At 37.9% G+C, this 20,595-nt stretch overlaps 1 protein-coding gene and 1 pseudogene across 3 annotated transcripts in view; one reads left to right on the top strand and one right to left on the bottom strand.

Annotated features, from left to right (window-relative positions):
* The window catches only part of LOC111530127 (calcium-binding mitochondrial carrier protein SCaMC-1), a 57,494-nt gene that overhangs the window by 14,474 nt on the left and 22,425 nt on the right, over window positions 1-20,595 (bottom strand). The window contains exons 4-6 of one of the 2 annotated variants that reach the window (XM_023197186.3): window positions 8,345-8,456; window positions 5,909-6,067; window positions 3,431-3,583 (exon numbers count right to left, since the gene is read on the bottom strand). In XM_023197186.3, the coding sequence (XP_023052954.2) occupies window positions 3,431-3,583; window positions 5,909-6,067; window positions 8,345-8,456 (424 nt within the window). The remainder of the gene's footprint in view (window positions 1-3,430; window positions 3,584-5,908; window positions 6,068-8,344; window positions 8,457-20,595) is intronic. The other variant, XM_023197187.3, reaches the window with a different exon arrangement.
* On the top strand, window positions 11,836-12,429 carry LOC111530129 (annotated as a pseudogene). The gene has a single exon (XR_002727720.3). The product of XR_002727720.3 is annotated as a 60S ribosomal protein L17 pseudogene (transcript).

Below are 20,595 nucleotides of genomic sequence, written 5' to 3'. Positions count from 1 at the left end.
TCCTAGAAATCAATAAATTGACAAATGGGATGACGTGTCTCGAAATGTATATACTGCATTAATAATACGTAGCAGAAGAGCAAGGCCTAAATGCTACTACACACAGTTACTGGACAGTGGTTTTCAAGTCAGATTTCTACAGAACACAGATGTCTCCCAGGTTGGACCAAGTTGCTCCTTTGCTTAAACAGCATAACAGCATTCTTCCCCAGATGTACAGAAAATACAAGGTTAATCAAGTTTTCACAGTGTTTGGATAGTTTCCCCACAGTTTTTAAAAGATGAGTTTATTTTCACCAGTGCAAATAAAACGAATAAATAGGTGACAAACAAATATTAACACAACAATTTATAAAAACAGTTTTTGCAAGTAATACATAGAATTATACTAACCTATCAAGCCCAGCATCTCCCTGGCTATCAGTACTAAAGTGACCCAACATAGCTAACTGGACCAAGGGTGGAAATATGACCCCAATACAGCCAAAATAGTGACTGGCCAGGATATTAATATCATGGGATTGAGAGTCAGGCAGACCTGGGCTGGAACCCAGGCTAGACTGCAATGGTGTGATCTCAGCTCACTTCAGCCTCTGCCTCTCGAGCTCAAGTGATCCTCCCACCTCAGCCTCCAGAGTACAGGCACACACCCCAAAGCCCAACTAATTTTTATATTTTTTGTAGAAATGGGGTTTTGCCATGTTGCCCAGGCTGGTCTTGAACTCCTGGGCTCAAGCAAACTACCTCTCAAAGTGCTGGGATTAGAGGCGTGAGCCACCACGCCCAGCTCCCCTTCATCTTAATGGCTTGAGATTGAGGCAAATTGAGCTCAAATTCCAGTCCGGCAGTTCTGTCTTTTCATTCACTTAGTAAGAGTTTCCTGGCACTGGGCAAGGTGCTAGGAATACAAGTAGCTACTGCCTAAGGAAGCTCTCAGTCTCACCAAGAAGATAAGTGCAGAGAACATCAGAATTCAGTGTGAAAGTGCTGTAACAAAAAGAAATTAAAACAGAAGCATTCCCGGAGGAACTAACTCCTGAGTAAGGTACTAAAGGACATTCCCCTCCATATGACATATAGAAAGAGGAAGGGTGTGTGTGCGTTGCTGAAGCAGGGTCAGGAGACAGGGAGTAGCTGAAAGATGACGTGCATGGTGGATATGTTGAGTGTGAGGCACTCCTAGGACATGCAAGCAGAGATGCTGAAACACACAGTACACAGGTAGATCTACGGTGTTGAGATAAAGAGAAAGATAATGGAGTGGAACGCAGTCAGTACAGAGATGGCAGCTGAAACCATGAGAACACTATCCCACACTACCACCCTGTCAATGATACAGTGACACTACTATGGTAATGACAACCCACAGGGAACACAGCTTTACCCCAAACTGATGATGTGTTTGACAGAGCTACACACCAGGTTGAAAAGATCTTTTTTCTTAGTTTCCTAAAGTACTAGCTATTCAATGAACAAAACCTATCTGAATCTAAAAGTGAGCTAGTTACATACTCTCTCAATTTGAGAATATATACAGCCTATTTACCCTGAAGTAATTTAGAACCCACTGAGAAAACAATGGGTTTTCCATCATCCAATGAAAAATGGGATATTGTGCAATTCAGCACTCGAGGGAGGCGAGACAGGGGAGGAACTGGTTTTGGTTGAGATGTTTAGGATATGCTTCTTACAGGAAGGTGGCTTTTAGAGAGCCCCGAGGGATGAATGGACCTTCAGCAGGACAGGAGAAAGCGGCACCATAGGCCCAGAGCCCATAAGAACACTACACCACACTGTGTAGACAGCTTTCTCTTGATGTCTAAGAAAGTTAGTGTGCAGAAATCACAATACTATAAAGAGGTCTTAGGAAGGAGCTTGGGTGGACAGAAGCAGAAGATGCCTGCTGGTGGTATCCAAGGTAAGAATCTGACAAACGACATAAAGTAAAATATGCATATTTGTTTGTAATACCCATGGACTTTCTTTTTTTTTTTCTTTTTTTCTTTGAGACAGAGTCTTGCTCTGTCGCCCGGGCTGGAGTGCAGTGGCCGGATCTCAGCTCACTGCAAGCTCCGCCTCCCAGGTTTACAACATTCTCCTGCCTCAGCCTCCAGAGTAGCTGGGACTACAGGCGCCCGCCACCTCACCCGGCTAGTTTTTTGCATTTTTAGTAGAGATGGGGTTTCACCGTGTTAGCCAGGATGGTCTCAATCTCCTGACCTCGTGATCCGCCCGTCTCGGCCTCCCAAAGTGCTGGGATTACAGGCTTGAGCCACCGTGCCCGGCAATGGACTTTCAAAAATACTAAACTTCTTGCATACTGAAATAACTGCACTGAGTATTTGTTTATTTTAGGCTCTGGCTTTCCTATCATAAAATCCAAGTATGAAGTCAGAATAACCTAAGGGTATCTCAAACATTAGCCCTTAATAATCATAATTTGAATCTTCAAATCTTCACATAAGGAAAATAACCTTCCCAAGGATACGTTCTCATTAATATCCTAGAGACTAGATTCTCTTTAAATTTTTTTTTTTTTTTTTTGCTTCTCTATTTCCCAGGCAAAGAAAAAGGATACCATAATCTTCTCAAGAGTATTCTGTTGCTCAAGAACAAAACACTCTCCAGAATAATCTAAAATCTACATGCAATAATACAAAAACTATGGGGGTGAGGAGTTGAATTTCAAGGCCCTTACAGTCCTTCATAAACAACAGTGGAATAAATAATGGAAAAAGTAATCTGTGGCTGCTCAACTAGACAGTTCTGCCAGTGACCATAAAGAGAACCCAAACTCTAAAACTTACCTCTGTACTTCCCCTTTACATTGAGTTAGGCTGAAGCAATAGCTCAAAAAATCCAAGTTAACAAAAGTCAACAGAGAAGTGATTCAGGGGTAAATGCCTTTGTTCAGTCATTCATTCTTTCAACACTCACTTGGCACTTATCACATGCCAAGCTCTGTCTAGGTGCTGGAGTACATGGGGAAGAAGCCATGCCCCTGCCTTCATGGAGCTGTCACTCCAAACTCAGCTCAATTTTACCGCAATGGCAAATTACACAAAGGACTTCAACTTGTAAGTTTTCCTTCCACAGGTTAGATTGTGACACTTCCATAAAACTTATGTTAGTGTGCTACTTCTACTCAGAATTCAGAATGAATAAACTAAAATTCTACCCTTCCTTTAAGAACTACTTAGAAAAAAAACTTTCTTTATAAATAATATGATGAATTAAGAATCCCGTAACTTGGTCATGAGAAATCTCTGATTTTATTTAGTCTAATCTATAAGTGATACTTCTTATGGAGTATATGTGAAAGATTATTGTGTATTAAAACAAGAATCCCAAAAGGATTATACATTAACCTTTATTGAATCCGTTTACTAACTCCTCTTTGTTAATAAATTCCATAGGTGATAAAAATTACCTGTTCATATGCCCAGAACTTAACAGCTGTCTCAGGAGCAATTTTGATGACATTTGTACCATTTCCCCTCCAAAGGGAGCGGATCCCTCCCTCTTTTACCATCTGTCGAAAGCCACCAAATATGTTCATTTTGTCTGATTTTGAACCATGAACCTAAAATAAAAGCAGAATGATATAAAATGCTGGTGGCATATTACTGTTACTTTTTATAAAGCAACCATACCATCTTTTTCAATACTATTTCTAACTGCAAGAAGATATATTTGAAAGTAAAATATAGAAAGATTGAAAAAATAAATTATACATAATGATGGCAGGGAGTATTGCCATGATTTTAGACGCCTGTCTCTGACTCTAAAACTAAGAATAATTGGTATCTTTGGTGTGAGAAAGCAGAGAGAGAAGACAAGAAGAATATTAAAATTATGAACAACCTTCATAAGATAATATTAACTAAATTATGTATCAGGCAATGGAACACCCTTTGAAACATGAACAAGCTCAGTTAAAGAGAAATAAAAAAGTATACTGCAGGTAATAATATTATATTATTATATTATATATACTGCAGGTAATACTGTTTATATTCTTGAGGACAGGGAGTAGTATCTTACTCCCTGTCCTCAAGAAGTAGTACAGACATGAACTGTAAATGGGTCTGAAATGATTTGGATATTGTGTGTATCAGGGTTACAAACACTAGAATGCATACAGCCTGAAACCAAAAATAAAAATTGTACCTTCTTTGGCATTTGAGGCCTCTCTAGGCAATAAATTCATTACAACATGTACTCATCCTGTGAATACTGATAAATTACTTGGCTTATACTACAGATGTGGTAGTCATTTAACAATACTATAGCTTATGACCACCTACAGAAAAAACTGATTAAATCCAATACACCAAAAATAATTAAACAAATCATTCTTCTGATTGTTTCAGCTCACATAAAAGGGGTGATTACCACTAAACAGACACACACACACACACACACATGCACACACAGAAGGGGGTGAATTCTGAAGGCCAGCAATGTGGCCAGTATGAAAATGGGGCCCAATAAGAACTCTGCACACCAAAGGCTCAGGTGAGCGTCCCTGGTTGGTCTGCAATATTCCGTGCCTAGTGTCACACAACAGTGCCAGGAAAGTAAGACATGGAGATTCCACAGGGAGAGGACAACAGAAGCTCTGTTCTATGAGCTTCTTTACTTGACTGATTTTCATCTGTATCTTTTCCCTGTAATAAACCATAATCAGGGATAATAAGCTTTCAGTGAGTTATGTGAGTATTTCTAGAGAAGTATCGAACCTGAAGGTTGACTTTGGAAACTCCTCACATTTGCAGAAACTAAATTCCAGAGAAATCCATTTTATTTTAAATAAATAAACTTCACAATAAAATGGGACAAAGGAAAAAATAAATGCTTATTCAAGTTCTCTAAAAGTCAAGTTACTACTGTTCCTAAAGAAAAACACACACCAATCCCCTCTCCCTTTCCTTTAAAGCATTAGCTTTGCCCCTAAATAAATTTTGGTATTTGGGTACATTCTGAAGGAATGCTAGCTTAAAATATTGTCAGAAATCTTTTTGTCCAGCAATCTATGGACAAATATAAAAACTGCTGACCATAAGTATAACAAAGTTTTTAAAATATTTTGTAAACTACTACTATGTTCCAATAGGTTATTCCAGTGTACCAGACATTTTCACATACCTGATATTGTTTGATTCTCAACCATTCTTGTTAGATATTCTTATCCCCATCCCAGAATGAAGGAAAATGAGACCTCAGAGGTTTCATGCAGCATGAGAACCAAGAGCACTGGAGGCAAAGATACTCCATTCCCCCTCTCATTTGTGGTAAAGGAAAAGTTAATTCTCTGGGCCTCAGATTCCCCCTGGAAGAATGATAAAATACCTACTTCACTGGGCTGCTGCAAGCATTAACTGGCTTACCACAATAAGCAAATACATATTAATTATTTTCCTTTCCCTCTTTCCACTCTGGCCAGCCCAATGCTACACTGCTAGTAAATAACAAAATCAGTCTATAAAGCCAGATCTTTTTCTGCTAACCTCAGCTTCAGAATAATTTTTAAAATTACATTGCTGGTCTAAGATTCTAGATTTCAGAAATACTTTACTTTTGATAAAGTATATAAAAAGGAAGGAAACTGTAAATAAGGAGAATCCTACAAGAATAGCTAGAGATATTATTTAAATTAAATGTTTGAATAGTCATAAAATGCCAAAGATTAAAAGTTCATTACATACATGTACTAACAATCTAAGGTTTGGTACACCGCCGTACTTACATGGACTGAATTCAGAGTTAACAGCAACAAAATAGATTTATTTTTTAGGGTATAAAAGATCATTACTGAGAAATTTTAAAAGTTCTTTTGCAAAGCACCACATTTCTCATTGTTTTAGAATATTTAGGGCAAACCTGGACACACGATAATAAAGCTCACCTGCATCATGATTTTCAGACGGTCCAAAGGGGCAGTGCTTGTTCGAGAGACGGCACCAGCAATGCCTCCTGCCAAAAGCTGCCTCCACCATTGTCCGGATTTTTTTTCATCTTCTGTGAATTCATCTGGAATAGTTAAGCTATCCCCTATGTCAATTCCCTGTTAAAATGAAAAAAAGATCCCCTTAGTTAAAAATATATAATCCCAGAAGACATTTCTGTTTTAGAGAGAATCATATGTTATTTTACTGTTAATATGAACTTCATTCCCTAGAATTTATACTAAACCAATTTGAGCACAAAGATTATGTCTTCTATTCACAATGAACAATGCACAGTATCAGTTCACAAGAAATGAAAATAAACAGTAATTACAAATATACAAAACCAACAGTTACAACTTTCTTTCATCATAGATTCACAGTATCTTTTCTTCTCTAGGTCTAGGTTAGAATAAAAGGGCAGCATTTTATCAGGTATAGTCCATCTTTTTTACTGCAACCACTTTTCATAAGGCTAGAAAACCAATTGGTGATGACATCTTTTAAGAAATTAGTTCATCAGTTCTTAAACAATACTTCCTTTATCTCAAATTTATATCCACATTATACTTTATACCATGATGTTTTAAATATGTAAATAAAAATTAAAACTGTGTATGTGAATACCCCTAAACTCATTTTCTACTGTTTATAAAAATATTTTTATAAATCTGACTTGTCATTTAAAACGTGCAATAGAGTCCATATAAAATTTAGCTAATGGAGAGGTACTGTTTCAAATCATCACCCCTTCAACCTATTCTACATTACTATAGCTTGAGAGAAACAACTCTATAATAATTTTTTTACAATTCTATTATCTAAATTGTTTTGGCATAAAATTTTTTTTACATGTAAGAGTGCAAGGGGAAGGAGCTATCCTACTATCCTATGGTAGTAACCCTCTCTTCCTTCATTTTACCATCAATAAAATGGAGATACGATTGTAGTCTCAACTGTTATCAACTACCTTAAAAAATACAGTAAGAATTACGTAAATAAAACTTCAAATAGTGTAAAATTTATCTAGGCAACTGAACTACTAGTATATTATTTTATACTCATAGCTGAGAAGGCACTAATCACCAACAATTTTAAAATGCTTTATGTAAGCTTAGGCATTGTTACTAGTGGCAATGTGAACTCCTGACTTCATTTAATGCATATTTAATTTAGTAAAATCTTAAGTGCCTAGAAGGCAATCCCATTAAGAAAAAAGAAAAAGGCTGGGCGCGGTGGCTGCCTGTAATCCCAACACTTTGGGAGGCCGAGGCGGGCGGATTATGAGGTCAGGCAATAGAGGCCATCCTGGCTAACATGCTGAAACCCCATCTGTACTAAAAATACAAAAAATTACCCGGGCGTGGTGGTGGGCACTTGTAGTCCCAGCTACTCGGGAGGCTGAGGCAGTAGAATGGCCTGAACCCAAGAGGCGGAGGTTGCAGTGAGCCGAGATCGCACCACTGCACTCCAGCCTGGGCAGCAGAGTGAGACTAAGTCTCAAAAAAAAAAAAAAAAACAAAAACAAAAACCTCCAGAGAGTTCCCAATGGTTTCAGGAGCAGATTACATAATAATAGAACTTGGTTTACATCAGTATGCATAATATTAATGAAACAATCAAAATTTGAAAGTTTTGTGGAAAACAAACTGGTATGAAATGCTAAGCAGATGAAGCAAAAAGATTCTATAACCTTTAATGAATATTGTAAGTGCCTTAAGCCAGAGATAAATCTAGGCAATCGACCAAACAAGGACACAGATCCTCAGCAACCATGAGGTGCTGAGATTATTTGGACAATACGCCTGTAATCCCAGCACTTTGGGAGGCCGAGACGGGCGGATCACGAGGTCAGGAGATCGAGACCATCCTGGCTAACATGGTGAAACCCCGTCTCTACTAAAAAATACAAAAACTCAGCCGGGCGAGGTGGCGGGCGCCTGTAATCCCAGCTGAGGCAGGAGAATGGCGTGAACCCGGGAGGCGGAGCTTGCAGTGAACTGAGATGGCTCCTCTGCACCAACCTGGGCCACAGAGCGAGACTCCGTCTCAAAAAAAAAAAAAAAAAAATGTAAAAGGCTAGTTTTACACTTCCCTATGGCAGAATACTTAAATGCCGATAAAAGCTAGACAGCTTATTCATCAAGGTAGTACTTCTTCCAAGTTTTCAGAATGGACATTTATGCAGTCTTAGGGTTTTTTTTGTTTTTTGCTTTTTGTTTCTTTTTAAATAACTCTATAAATCTATGCCTAATAGAATAAATAGAACTCTACAGGTTAAGAAGCTACTGGGACTCAGGTATCCTGGCCCATAAGTGTTACAGAGTGTTCTTGGTTGATAACTGTACCTATGGTTTATAGCTCCAAGTAAGTATAAATACATAAAGTATACTTACTGTAGAATGCTTCCAGAAACGGATAATTTCCTCAATGTCTGTAACAGGATTAAATAAGAAGTAGTCTCTCCATTCATTCCAGTCCACTGTCATTGTCCCATCAGCATCAATGCTGAAATTTTTTAAAAAAGATCAAAGAACAAAACTAAATTGATAAATAAAACTAACAATACTGGCCACTTTACAGAACGACAGTTTCTTTTCTAACATAATATTCTTATTAAATTAAAAAACCCCACCCACAAATATAGGTTGTTGGAAATGGCAGCAAGCATTTTATGGTCCTGTTAGTTAGTTTTAATTATCTAGATAAAAATGGGTCCCAAAATTACAGCCAGCTCACCAAAGACTAATTTCAGCACTCTGTCAGACTCTGCCAATGAGCTACAAAACACAAATACTGAAAGATAAAATATTGAAAGGTGGTAATGAATAGATTCACTATCCATTTTTTCATGCACTTAGTGGATCATGAAGATAATTCTTAATGTTCTATTGCAACATTTGAATGTAGTTTTGAAATATACTCAAAACATGTTATCAATTTCCTCCAAGTTAGGAAAATGAAAAAATTAACGGTGATTGTAAAAAATCAAACTCTCAGTGTCTGTGCCTTTGAGTCTTAAGAAATCCTGGCACCTCATTTTCAATCTTAAAATTAACATATTGTAGTCTTAAATATTTATCATTAATATTTGGCTTGTTTTACAAGTTTCTTGGTAATTAATGCCATTTGTATCTGTTTTCTCCTAAGAGAAATTCCAAATGTGCCAGGATTTTGACTGTTTTATTCCCTTCCTTCGGCCACCTCTTAACAGCGGCTGGCACAAAGACGGTGCTCATTTATTTACTGAATTAATGGATGTCTCTTAAAAGAAAGCTTTGGTGCATCCTACAAATTTTATTCTATAATTAGTATGAAAATGACGCAAAAGGATAGCAGTCAAATAAAATGCAATTTTCAGATATTCATTATTGTGTTTTCTAGTATCATTTTTTAATTTTGACCTGCACATGGGAAATTACACTTAAACTTTCACTTGTCCCAGCACAGAGGTATATCTGCATGAGAGTCCTAGTCACACTTATGTTTATAGTATTACTCTGGGTTGCAATATTTATAGCTTAATTTATATCACTATTTTCTGCTTTAATGTAATTGTTTGTTGCCTGAAAACCCCACCCAACCTCCCACACATAAGCAGCCTGCACAAGGCAAGGATTTTTTTTTTTAATTTCATTCAAAGTTATAACCAAGGTTTCTAAAACAGTGCCTGCCACCGAGTATTTACTGAATAAATAAATGAATTACAAACTCTGTAGCTTAAAACCACAGAACATTTAGTGTATTGACAAACTTCTTAGATAAGATAGTCTTGCCGTGGGTTTAACTTGCATTTCCCTTCAAATCTACTAAAGATGTTGAGCATCTCTTACCATGTTCATTTGCTATTGCTGTTTCTTCCATGTGAAATATGCTGTTCATGTCTTTGCCCATTTTTCTAACAGGTTGTATATCTTTTTCTTATTTATGTAATTCTTTATATTGTTCATTCTAATCCTTCAAGTTATAAGTTGGCAAATATCTTCTCTTTGTCTTTCCACTCTATGCTGTCCAAGTACAGATGCTCTTGATTTTAATGCCACTGAATTTAATCTTTTTAATGCAGTTGAATTCAGTCTTTTCATTTCTGTGTATGGCTTTTTGTATCTTGTTTTTAAAATAAATTCTTCCCTACACTGAGATAAAGATATTTCTTCCCCACCACCTCAAGCTGTTATAGTTTAACTTTCATGTTTAGGTTTATGTTTGTCTATGGTAAGAGGCAGGTATCCCAATTTCCTGTTTGTCTGCATGAGCATGAGCATGAGCATCATCTATTGCATACACTCTCCTTTTCCCAAAGTTTTGCGAAGCTACTTCTTTCATGTGACAAATCCAAAATATGGATGGGTCTGTTTCTGGGCTCTCTATTATGTTCCACTTGTTAACTTGTCTGTTTCTGTAGAAATAGCACTGACTTGGTTATGGCTTAGTAACAACCCTTGGTATCTGACAGGGCAGGCCCATGGCTCCTTACAGTTCTTCAGGAATATCCTGGATATTCTTAGGTCTTTGCTCTTTGATATAAATTTGAGACTCAGCTTGACAAGTTCCTCAAAAAAAAACCAGGTGGGTTTTTTTCAATGGCATTGAATCTCTATTACCAATTTGGAGAGAAGATACATCTTTTCTATACTGAGTCTTCTTTAATGTCTTCTAATAAATTTCGTTAAGTTGCTCTTATAAATGCATTGATTGTGGTATTTTTTTAATACAGCTGATTCAGTTTGCTAATATTTTCTTTAAATTTTACATATAAGTCATAGGTATCTTGGTCTATACTTTTGCTGTTTCATATACTGTCTGCGTGTGGTATTATAGTTATAATGATCTAGAAAGGATACGATAGTATACTTCTACACCCTGGAAATGTTTGTACATCTGCTCTTTAATCATTTGCAAGAACCATCTAGGGCTAACTTTTTGTTTATGAGAATATTTTAAATTACTGATCCAATCTCTTCAATTGCTTAGGTACTATCAGCTATTTCTTCTTGATTCAGTCCCAGTAAGTTCCATTTTTCTAGAAATTCATCTACTTTGTCTGTTTTCAAATTTATTGGCATTAATAATTCATAATATTTTATTAGTTTTTTAAAAGCTCTTAGGTGTCTCTTTGTAACTGAACATGATTTACTTACATCTCATTTCTCTTTTTTCTTCATCAATCTTTCCAGAGGCTTGCCTTTTCCAACAAACCGCTTCCGGCTTTGTTGATCCTGTTACTGCATCTTTGCTATATATTCTTTATTACCTCCTTCCTCCTACCTTCTTTGAGATTATTCCAGTTTCTCTCCCCTAACTTAGCACATTAGTTTTCAGACTTAATTATTTTCTAATAAAAGTTTTCAGACTATAAAATTCCTACAAGTGCCATCTTAGAAATATTCCATAAGTTTTAATGTTTTCAAGTCAACGTGTCCTTGAATTTCCACTTATGATTTCCTTTGACCCAGAAGTTGAGAAGTGTATATCACATTTTAAAATATTGGCATTTTTATAATTTATGTCTGTAATTGACTTCTACTTTAACACACAGTGATCAGAGAAAGTAGTTCTTGTGATACCAGTTCTTTGAAATGTGTTGAACCTGGCTTTACCACCTACTATGAAATCAATTTTTATACATGTGCCATATGCACCTAAGAAAAATCATTTTTTCTAATTTTTTGATGCAAGGTCCTATTACATGCCCATTAAATCAAGCTTATGTATTTAAAATTTTTTGTCTTCACTAAAGTTTTTCTCTGCTTGACCTATCAAATACAGGAAGAACTGTGTTAAACTCTCTCACCACTGTGATGGATTTGCCAATTTATCCCCAGAATTTTATCAACCAGCTTAAAAATTTTATATCCTCATACTGAATTTTAAAACGTGGTGACGCCTCTTCCCCTAAGCGGCCTGAGGTAATCTGTGAAAATGGTTCGCTATTCACTTGACCCGGAGAACCCCACGAAATCATGCAAATCAAGAGGTTCCAATCTTCGTGTTCACTTTAAGAACACTCGTGAAACTGCCCAGGCCATCAAGGGTATGCATATTCGAAAAGCCACGAAGTATCTGAAAGATGTCACTTTACAGAAACAGTGCGTACCATTCCGACGTTACAATGGTGGAGTTGGCAGGTGTGCCCAGGCCAAGCAGTGGGGCTGGACACAAGGTCGATGGCCCAAAAAGAGTGCTGAATTTTTGCTGCACATGCTTAAAAACGCAGAGAGTAATGCTGAACTTAAGGGTTTAGATGTAGATTCTCTGGTCATCGAGCATATCCAAGTGAACAAAGCACCTAAGATGCGCTGACGGACCTACAGAGCTCATGGTCGGATTAACCCATACATGGAGCTCTCCCTGCCACATTGAGATGATCCTTACCGAAAAGGAACAGATTGTTCCTAAACCAGAAGAGGAGGTTGCCCAGAAGAAAAAGATATCCCAGAAGAAACTGAAGAAACAAAAACTTATGGCACGGGAGTAAATTGTAAATTCAGCATTAAAATAAATGTAATTTAAAGGAAAAACAAACAAACAAACAAACAAACAAAAAAAAAACGTGGTGACACTCTACTTTTACTAATGTTTTTACTATATAATCTATTATGAATAGATTATTAATAATTAATATTAAAATAGTTGATATTAACATAGCTATCCCATAGCTGATATTAACATAGCTACCCCAGCCTTTTTTTGGTTAGTAGGACTTTATTTTGCTTGTTCGTTCATCTGACAATCTCTACCTTCTGACAAAATTTACACTAATTTTTATTAATTGAAGACTAAACTGAGAAAGTTCTAACTGATCAAAAGGTGATTATCTCCTAACTTACTCATCCCTCACCTCAAACCCCCACGGAAACAGGGTAAGAACTTTATTTAGCCTGTCCCATTTGAGAATGGAAATGAAGGGAAATCATGCCCCAGCATTATTGCAGGGCACATTTTAGGAGTTTTACTGCGCTTGAATTTATTTCTCACATCTTACCTATTGCTTTCTAATTATCTCTTTCTTTCTATGTTTTTCCCTCTCCTCTCTTCGTTGGATTGTTTGAATCTTATGTTTTTGTATTTATTTTCTTATTCCATTTCTTTCCTCCCTGGTTTTGAAGTTAATATACTCAATTACTATAGTTTCAATCGTTTACCTTGAAATTTTACCATATACATACAACAAAGTCTAAAGTGAATGTTTGACCCCACCATCCTAAATAAGGTAACAATTTTAGAACAGTTTAAAACAAATCATCCCCTCCCCTCTTAACTTACACACTATTATTGTCTAGTATTGTAGTTGTCCTTTTTCTTAAAACCCACAAATGGGTCATTATTATCACATCCATGGCTATTTCCAACAGACTACTGAAATAATCCATAGACCACTAGCTAAGAGGTGGCCCACTATGGTCTAGAGAGTACCAAGAAACATTGTGTGACCCATTCTCCATATATGCTGCTTCCAGGATGTATGTGCCCTTTCCCATACCTACCTTCAACTCACCCTTTTCAGTAGCATAATTCTACTCATTCTTTAAATCTTTTTTTTTTTTTTTGAGACAGAGTCTCGCTCTGCCACCCAGGCTGGAGTGCAATGGCCGGATCTCAGCTCACTGCAAGCCCCGCCTCCTGGGTTTACGCCATTCTCCTGCCTCAGCCTCCCAAGTAGCTGGGACTACAGGCGCCCACCACCTCGCCTGGCTAGTTTTTTGTATTTTTTAGTAGAGACGGGGTTTCACCGTGTTAGCCAGGATGGTCTCGATCTCCTGACCTCGTGATCCGCCCGTCTGGGCCTCCCAAAGTGCTGGGATTACAGGCTTGAGCCACCGCGCCCGGCCTCTACTCATTCTTTAACATATTCTTTAGTATTTTCTGAGAGTCCGTTATCGTAATGTGGTAGACATGGAACTGTTAACCAGATACACATGGTCTGTGCCCTCAGTGGGAACAACAAGCACTAAACAAAAGCAAGCTATACCCAATATTCATTGAGCATTTGCCATGCATTGTTCTAAGTACTTCCCATGTTAACTCATTTAATCCTCAAAACAAGCCCATGTATTTACGATACTCTCCATTTTACAGACAAAGAGAGGTTAAGGATTTTGTTATAGTCACAAGGCTAGTAAGTAGAGTACAATTAAGAGTTTCAACCCAGGCGTTTTAATTCCAAACTGTACTCCTAACCACTGAGATACACAAATAAGTCAATGATTACAAACCATAAGAGCCATGAAGCAGAGAAACAAGTTGCATAGACAAAGAATAACTGGAGTGAAGGGTTCCCAGGTTCTGAATAATTGTGGAGAAAGAAACCTAAAGATATGAAAATGAGAGGAAATGGGAAATGAGATGGAGATGAAAGCCTAAAAGAAAAATGAGAGCAGAAGATAATTATGATGTATGTGAAACCCGTTTCAGAGGGAATGCCTGCTTCAGCTACTTCATATCTACAGCTTCTACTGAACAGGTGTAAGTAGGAAACTATATTTCAACCCAGTGACTCCTCTCACACTGTGATGACCCAGTCACAGCTGTTTCAATCAGCACTGTGTTAATCTGTTTTGCGTTGTTTTAAATGAACACCTGAGACTCAGTAATTTATAAAGAAAAGAAGCTTATGTGGCTCACAGTTCTACAGACTGTACAAGCATGGCACCAACATCTGCTCAGTTTCTAGTGAAACCTCAGGAAGCTTTTACTCATGACTGAAGGCAAAAGGTGAGCAAGTGTGTCAGATGGTGAGAGAAGGACAAGATAAATGAGGTGCCAGGCTCTTATAAACAAGCAGCTCTCATGAACTAATAGAGTTCACTTATCACCAAGCCATTAATGAAGGATCCACTCTCGTGACCAAATTAGTCCCTACTTCCAACACTGGAGGTCACATTTCAACATGAGATTTGGAGGGGACAAATACCCAAACCATATTAAGCACTATTCAGATGTTTTTCCCATGAATTCAGGTTTGGGACACAAAAAGACAGTGAAATGGAAGAAAACAAGCTGACATTTGGAGTGACATGAGTAACACTAATGGCTAAGCACTTGAGGGAAGGTCCATGAAGGTTATATAACTATAGGAAACTCTGGTCACATACTGCCTTTAAAAAGTGTTTCTAACATTTTTACTGAAGAAGTATAAACACTAGTAATAATAATAATATCCCAAAAGTACAAAAAAAGTCACTAGCCATGAAAGAAATATAAATCAAAGCCACAATGAGATATCACTTCATACCAATTATATATTAGTCAGGGTTATCTAGAGAAGTAGAACCAATGGATTGTTAAAATCAAAAGAAATCAAAAGACAGTTCAGATATGGTGGCTCATGCCTGTAATCCCAGCACTTTGGTAGGGCAAGTTGGGTGGATTGCTTGAGCCCAGGATTTCAATACCAGCCTAGATGATATGGTTTGGCTGTGTCCCCACCCAAATCTCATCTTGAATTGTAGTTCCCATAATTTCTATGTGTCATGGGAGAGAGCTGGTGGGAGGTAACTGAATTATGGGGAGTGGTTAACCCCATGCTGCTGTTCTCATGATAGTGAGTGAGTTCTCACGAGATATGATGGTTTTATAGGGGCTTTTCCCTCCTTGCTCAGCACTTCTTCTTCCTGCCACTATGAGAAGGACATGTTTGCTTCCCTGTCTGCTATGACTGTAAGTTACCTGAGGCCTCCCCAGCCATGCGAAACTGTGAGTCAATTAAACGTCTTTCCTTTATAAATTACCCATTCTTAGGCAGTTCTTTATAGCAGCATGAGAAAGGACAAATACAGTAAATTGGTACCAGGAGTGGGGTGCTGCTAAAAGGGTACCCAAAAATGTGGAAGTGACTTTGGAACTGGGTAACAGGCAGAGGTTGGAACAGTTAGGAGGGTTCAGAAGAAGACTGGGAAAGTTTGGAACGTCTTAGAGATTTGGAGGGCTCAGAAGGCAGAAAGATGTTGGAAAGTTTGTAACTTCCCAGAGACTTGTTGAATTGCTTTAACCAAAATGCTGATAGTAATATGCACAATGAAGTCAAAGCTGAGGTGATCTCAAAGGGAGATGAGGAACTTGTTGGGAACTGGAGCAAAAGTGACTCTTGTTATGCTTTAGCAAAGAGACTGGTGGCTTTTTGTCCCTGCCCTGGAGATCTGTGGAACTTTGAACCTAACAGAGATGATTTGGGGTATCAGGCAGAAGAAATTTCTAAGTGGCAAAGCATTCAACAGGAAGCAGAGGATAAAAATTTGGCAAATCTGCACCCTGATGATGTGACAGAAAATAAAAATCTATTTTCTGAGGAAAAAATTCAAGCCAGCTGCAGAAATCTGCATAAGTAACAAAGAGTGAAATGTTAATCACTAAGACAATGGGGAAAATGCCTCCAGGGCACTTCAGAGGTCTTTAGGGAAGGCCCTCCCATCATAGGCCCAGAGGCCCAGGAGGAAAAAATGGTTTCATGGGCCAGGTCCAGGGCCTTGCTGATTTGTGCAATCTCAGGACTTGGTGCCCTGCATCCCAGCCATGGCTAAAAGAAGCCAACATACAGCTCAGGCAATGGCTTCAGAAGCTGCAAGCCCCAAGCCTTGGCAGCTTCCACAAGGTGTTGAGTCTGCAGGTACACAGAAGCCAAGAACTAAGGTTTGAGATCCTCTGCCTAGATTTCAGAGGATGTATGGAAATGCCTGGATATCCAGACAGATGTTTGCTGCAGGGGTGGAGCCCTCAAGGAGAACCTCTGCTAGGGCAGTGCAGAAGGGAAATGTGGGGTTGGAGCCTACACACAGAGTCCCCACTGGAGCACAGCCTAGTGGAGCTGTGAAAAGAGGGCCACCATCCTCCAGAACCCAGAATAGTAGATCCACTGACAGCTTGCACCATTCACCTGGAAAAGCCACAGACACTCAACACCAGCCTGTGAAGAGAGCCAGAAGGGGGTCTGTACCCTGCAAAGCCACAGGAGTGGAGATGCCCAAGGCCATGGGAGCCCACTTCTTGCATTAGCGTGAGCTGGATGTGTGACATGGAGTCAAAGGAGATCATTTTGGAGATTTAAGATTTGACTACCCCGCTAGATTTCGGACTTACTTGGGACCTGTAGCCCCTTCATTTTGGCCAATTCCTCCCATTTGGAACAAGTGTATTTAATCAATGCCTGTACCCCCATTATATCTAGGAAGTATAATAACTACCTTGCTTTTGATTTTACAGGCTCATAGGCAGAAGTGACCTGCCTTGTCTCCAATGAGACCCGTGGACTTTTAGGTTAATGCTGGAATGAGTTAAGATACTGGGGGACTGTAGGGAGGCATGATTGTGTTTTATAATGTGAGATCATGAGATTTGGGAGGGACCAGGGACAAAATGATATGGTTTGGCTGTGCCCTCACCCAAGTCTCATCTTGAATTATAGTTCCAATAATCCCCATATGTCATGGGAGGGACCCAGTGAGAGGTAATTGAATCATGGGGGAGGTTACCCTCATTCTGATGTTCTCATGATAGTGAGTAAGTTCTCATGAGATTTGATTATTTGATAAGGGTTTTCTTCCCTCTTTGCTAGGCACTGCTCTTCCCGCCATCATGTGAAGAAGGACGTGTTTGGTTCCCCTTCCACCAATGCTTGTAAGTTTCCTGAGCGCTCCCCAGTCAAGCAAAAGTGTGAGTCAATTAAACCTCTTTCCTTTATAAATTACCCAGTCTCAGGCAGTTCTTTATAGCAGCATGAGAATGGACTAATACAATAGGCAACATGGCAAAACCACATCTCTACCAAAAATATAAAAATTAGCCAGGCATTGTGGTACATGCCTGTGGTCCCAGGTACTCAGGAAGTGAGAGGATCAGTTGAGCCAGGGAAGTTGAGGTTGCAGTGAGGCATGACTGTACCACTGCATTCCAGATGGGATGACGGGATGACAGAGCAAGACCTTGCTTCACAAAAAATAAAAATCAAAAAATCAAATGACAGACAGTAATGAGTATTGATAAGGCTGTGGAGAAACTGAAACCTTCATTTATTGCTGCTGAGATTATAAAATGGTGCAGACACTTTAGAAACAGTTTGAAAGTTCTTCCAAATATTAAAGATATTTAATTAAATATTAAAGAATCTCTAGACAGGCTAACTGTTGAAGGGCATTCTCAGACAAAGCCAGTCTGCAAAGACTGAAATAAGCGCCTACTTCTTCTAATGCACAAACATAAACACATGACCACAATCATCAACAACAATCAGGAACAAATGACATCACTAAAGAAACAAGATAAAGTACCAATGACCATCCCTAAAGAAACAGAGATGTATGAACTGACAAAGAATTCAAAATAACTGTTTTAAGAAAGTTCAGCAAACTTCAAGAAAACACAAAGAAACAATTCAATGAAATTAGGAAAATAACCAGTGACAATTAGAAAGGTAATAAAGAGATTGAAATAATAAAAGAAAAAAACCAAACAGAAATTATGGAGCTGAAAAATACAATGAACAAAATTAAAATGCAATATGGGAGCATCAACTGCAGAAGTAGTCAAGAAAAAGAAAGAAATTACGAACTCAAAGGTTATTTGAAAATACACAGAGGAGAAAAAAGAATGAAAAGAATGAAGAAAGCTTACAAGATTTACGGAACAGCATCAAAACAGCAAAGTTTTGAGTCACAGGAGTTAAAAAAGGAGAAAAGGAAGATAAAGGGGGTAAAAAGCTTAATTAAAGAAACAGTAACAGAAAATTTTCCAAACCTGAAGAAAGATGTAAATCTCTACATACAGAAAAAGTCAAAGGTCTCTAATCAGATTCAGTCCAAACAAGACTACCTCAAAACATATTACAATCAAACTATCAAAAATTAAAAACAATGAGAGGATCCTGAAAACAGCAAGAGATAAGAAGCAAATAACATATAAGAAAGTCCCAATATGGTTGGCAACAGACTTGTCAGCAGAGACCTACCAAGTCAGGAGAGAAAGGGATGATATATTCAAAGTGTTCAAGGAGAAAAATACCAACCAAGACTAATGTACCCAGCAAAGTGTCCTTCAGAAATGAAGGAGAGATACTTTCCCAGACAAACAATAGCTGAGGGAGTTAATCATGACCACACCTATTTTACAAGAAATGTAAAAGGTGCTCCTCAAGCTGAAAGAAAAATATACTAATGAGTAACACGAAAACATCTGAAAGTATAAAACTGACTGATAAAAGAAAGTACACAGGTAAATTAAAAATACTCTAATACTGTAATGATGGTATGCAAATCACTTATATCTGTAGTAGGAAAGATAAAAGAGAAAACTACTAAAAGTAATAATAGCTATAATAATTTGTTAAGGGATACACAATATGAAAAAATGTGAACTGTGAAATCAAAAATTCAAAATGCCAAGGGATTAAGTAAAAGTATAATTTTTTTTTGTTTGTTTTGGAGGGTTTTTGCAATAAAAATGAAGTTATCAAGTTAAAATAAACTATTATAACTCTTAAGATGTTTCTTGGTAACCACAAATCAAAAACCAATAGGAGATACACAAAAAACAAAAAGCAAGAAATCAAAACATACCACTAGAGAAAATCACTTCACCACAAAAAAAAGACAGCAAGAGAGGAAGAAAAGAATAAAGGATCTACAAAAGAACCATGAAACAATAAGCAAAATGGCAGTACAAAGTCCTTACTTATCAATAATTACCTTGAACATGAATGGATTAATTATCCAATCAAAAAACATAGTGTCTGAGTGGATAAAAAAAACTAGATCCAACTATATGCTGCCCATGACAGACTCATTTCATCTGTAAATATACACACAGACTGATGGTGAAGGAATGGAAAAAGATATTCCATTGAAACAGAAACCAAAAGAGAGCAGGAGTATACTTATATCATATTAAACAAACTTTAAGTCAGAAAGTGTAAAGGAGAAGAAACAAAGTTCCTACATAATGATACAAGGGTCAATTCAATAAGAGGATATAACAAGAAGTTATATGAAGGCACTTATACTCCAGTTCTCCCATTTTGAATTTTCAATGTCACAATTTATATATTTTACATTGCATATCCCTTAATAAATTACGTGGCTATTGTTTTTTATAAATATATATGAACCCAACATCAGTGCACCTAAAGATAAATACCAAACATTGGCCAGGCACGGTGACTCATGTCTGTAATCCCAGCACTTTGGGAGGGCAAGGCAGGTGATCATGAAGTCAAGAGATCAAGACCATCCTGGCCAACATGGTGAAACCTTGTTTTTACTAAAAATACAAAAATTAGCTGGGAGTGATGGCAGGTGCCTGTAGCCCCAGCTACTCAGGAGGCTGCAGCAGGAGAATCACTTGAATCGGGAGGCAGAGGCTACAGTGAGCCGAGACCCTGCCACTGCACTCCAGCCTGGCAACAGAGGAGACTCCATCTCAAAAACAACAACAACAACAACAAAGACAGACTGCAATACAGCAATAGTAGGGGACTTCAACACACTACCTTCAGCAATGGACAAATCACTTCCACAGAAAATCAGTAAGAAACATCAGATTTAAACTATACTCTAGAACAAATGGACAGATCAGACATAAAACATTTCACCTAATGGCAAGAGAATACACATTTTTCTCAACTGTACATGGAACATGCACCAAGGTGCACCAGGGGATA

This window comes from Piliocolobus tephrosceles, chromosome 1 (genome assembly GCF_002776525.5).
Source record: "Piliocolobus tephrosceles isolate RC106 chromosome 1, ASM277652v3, whole genome shotgun sequence".
Taxonomy (NCBI): Eukaryota; Metazoa; Chordata; class Mammalia; order Primates; family Cercopithecidae; genus Piliocolobus; species Piliocolobus tephrosceles.
Note: the sequence above shows the minus strand (reverse complement) of the source record. Positions and strands in the feature narration are given on the sequence as shown.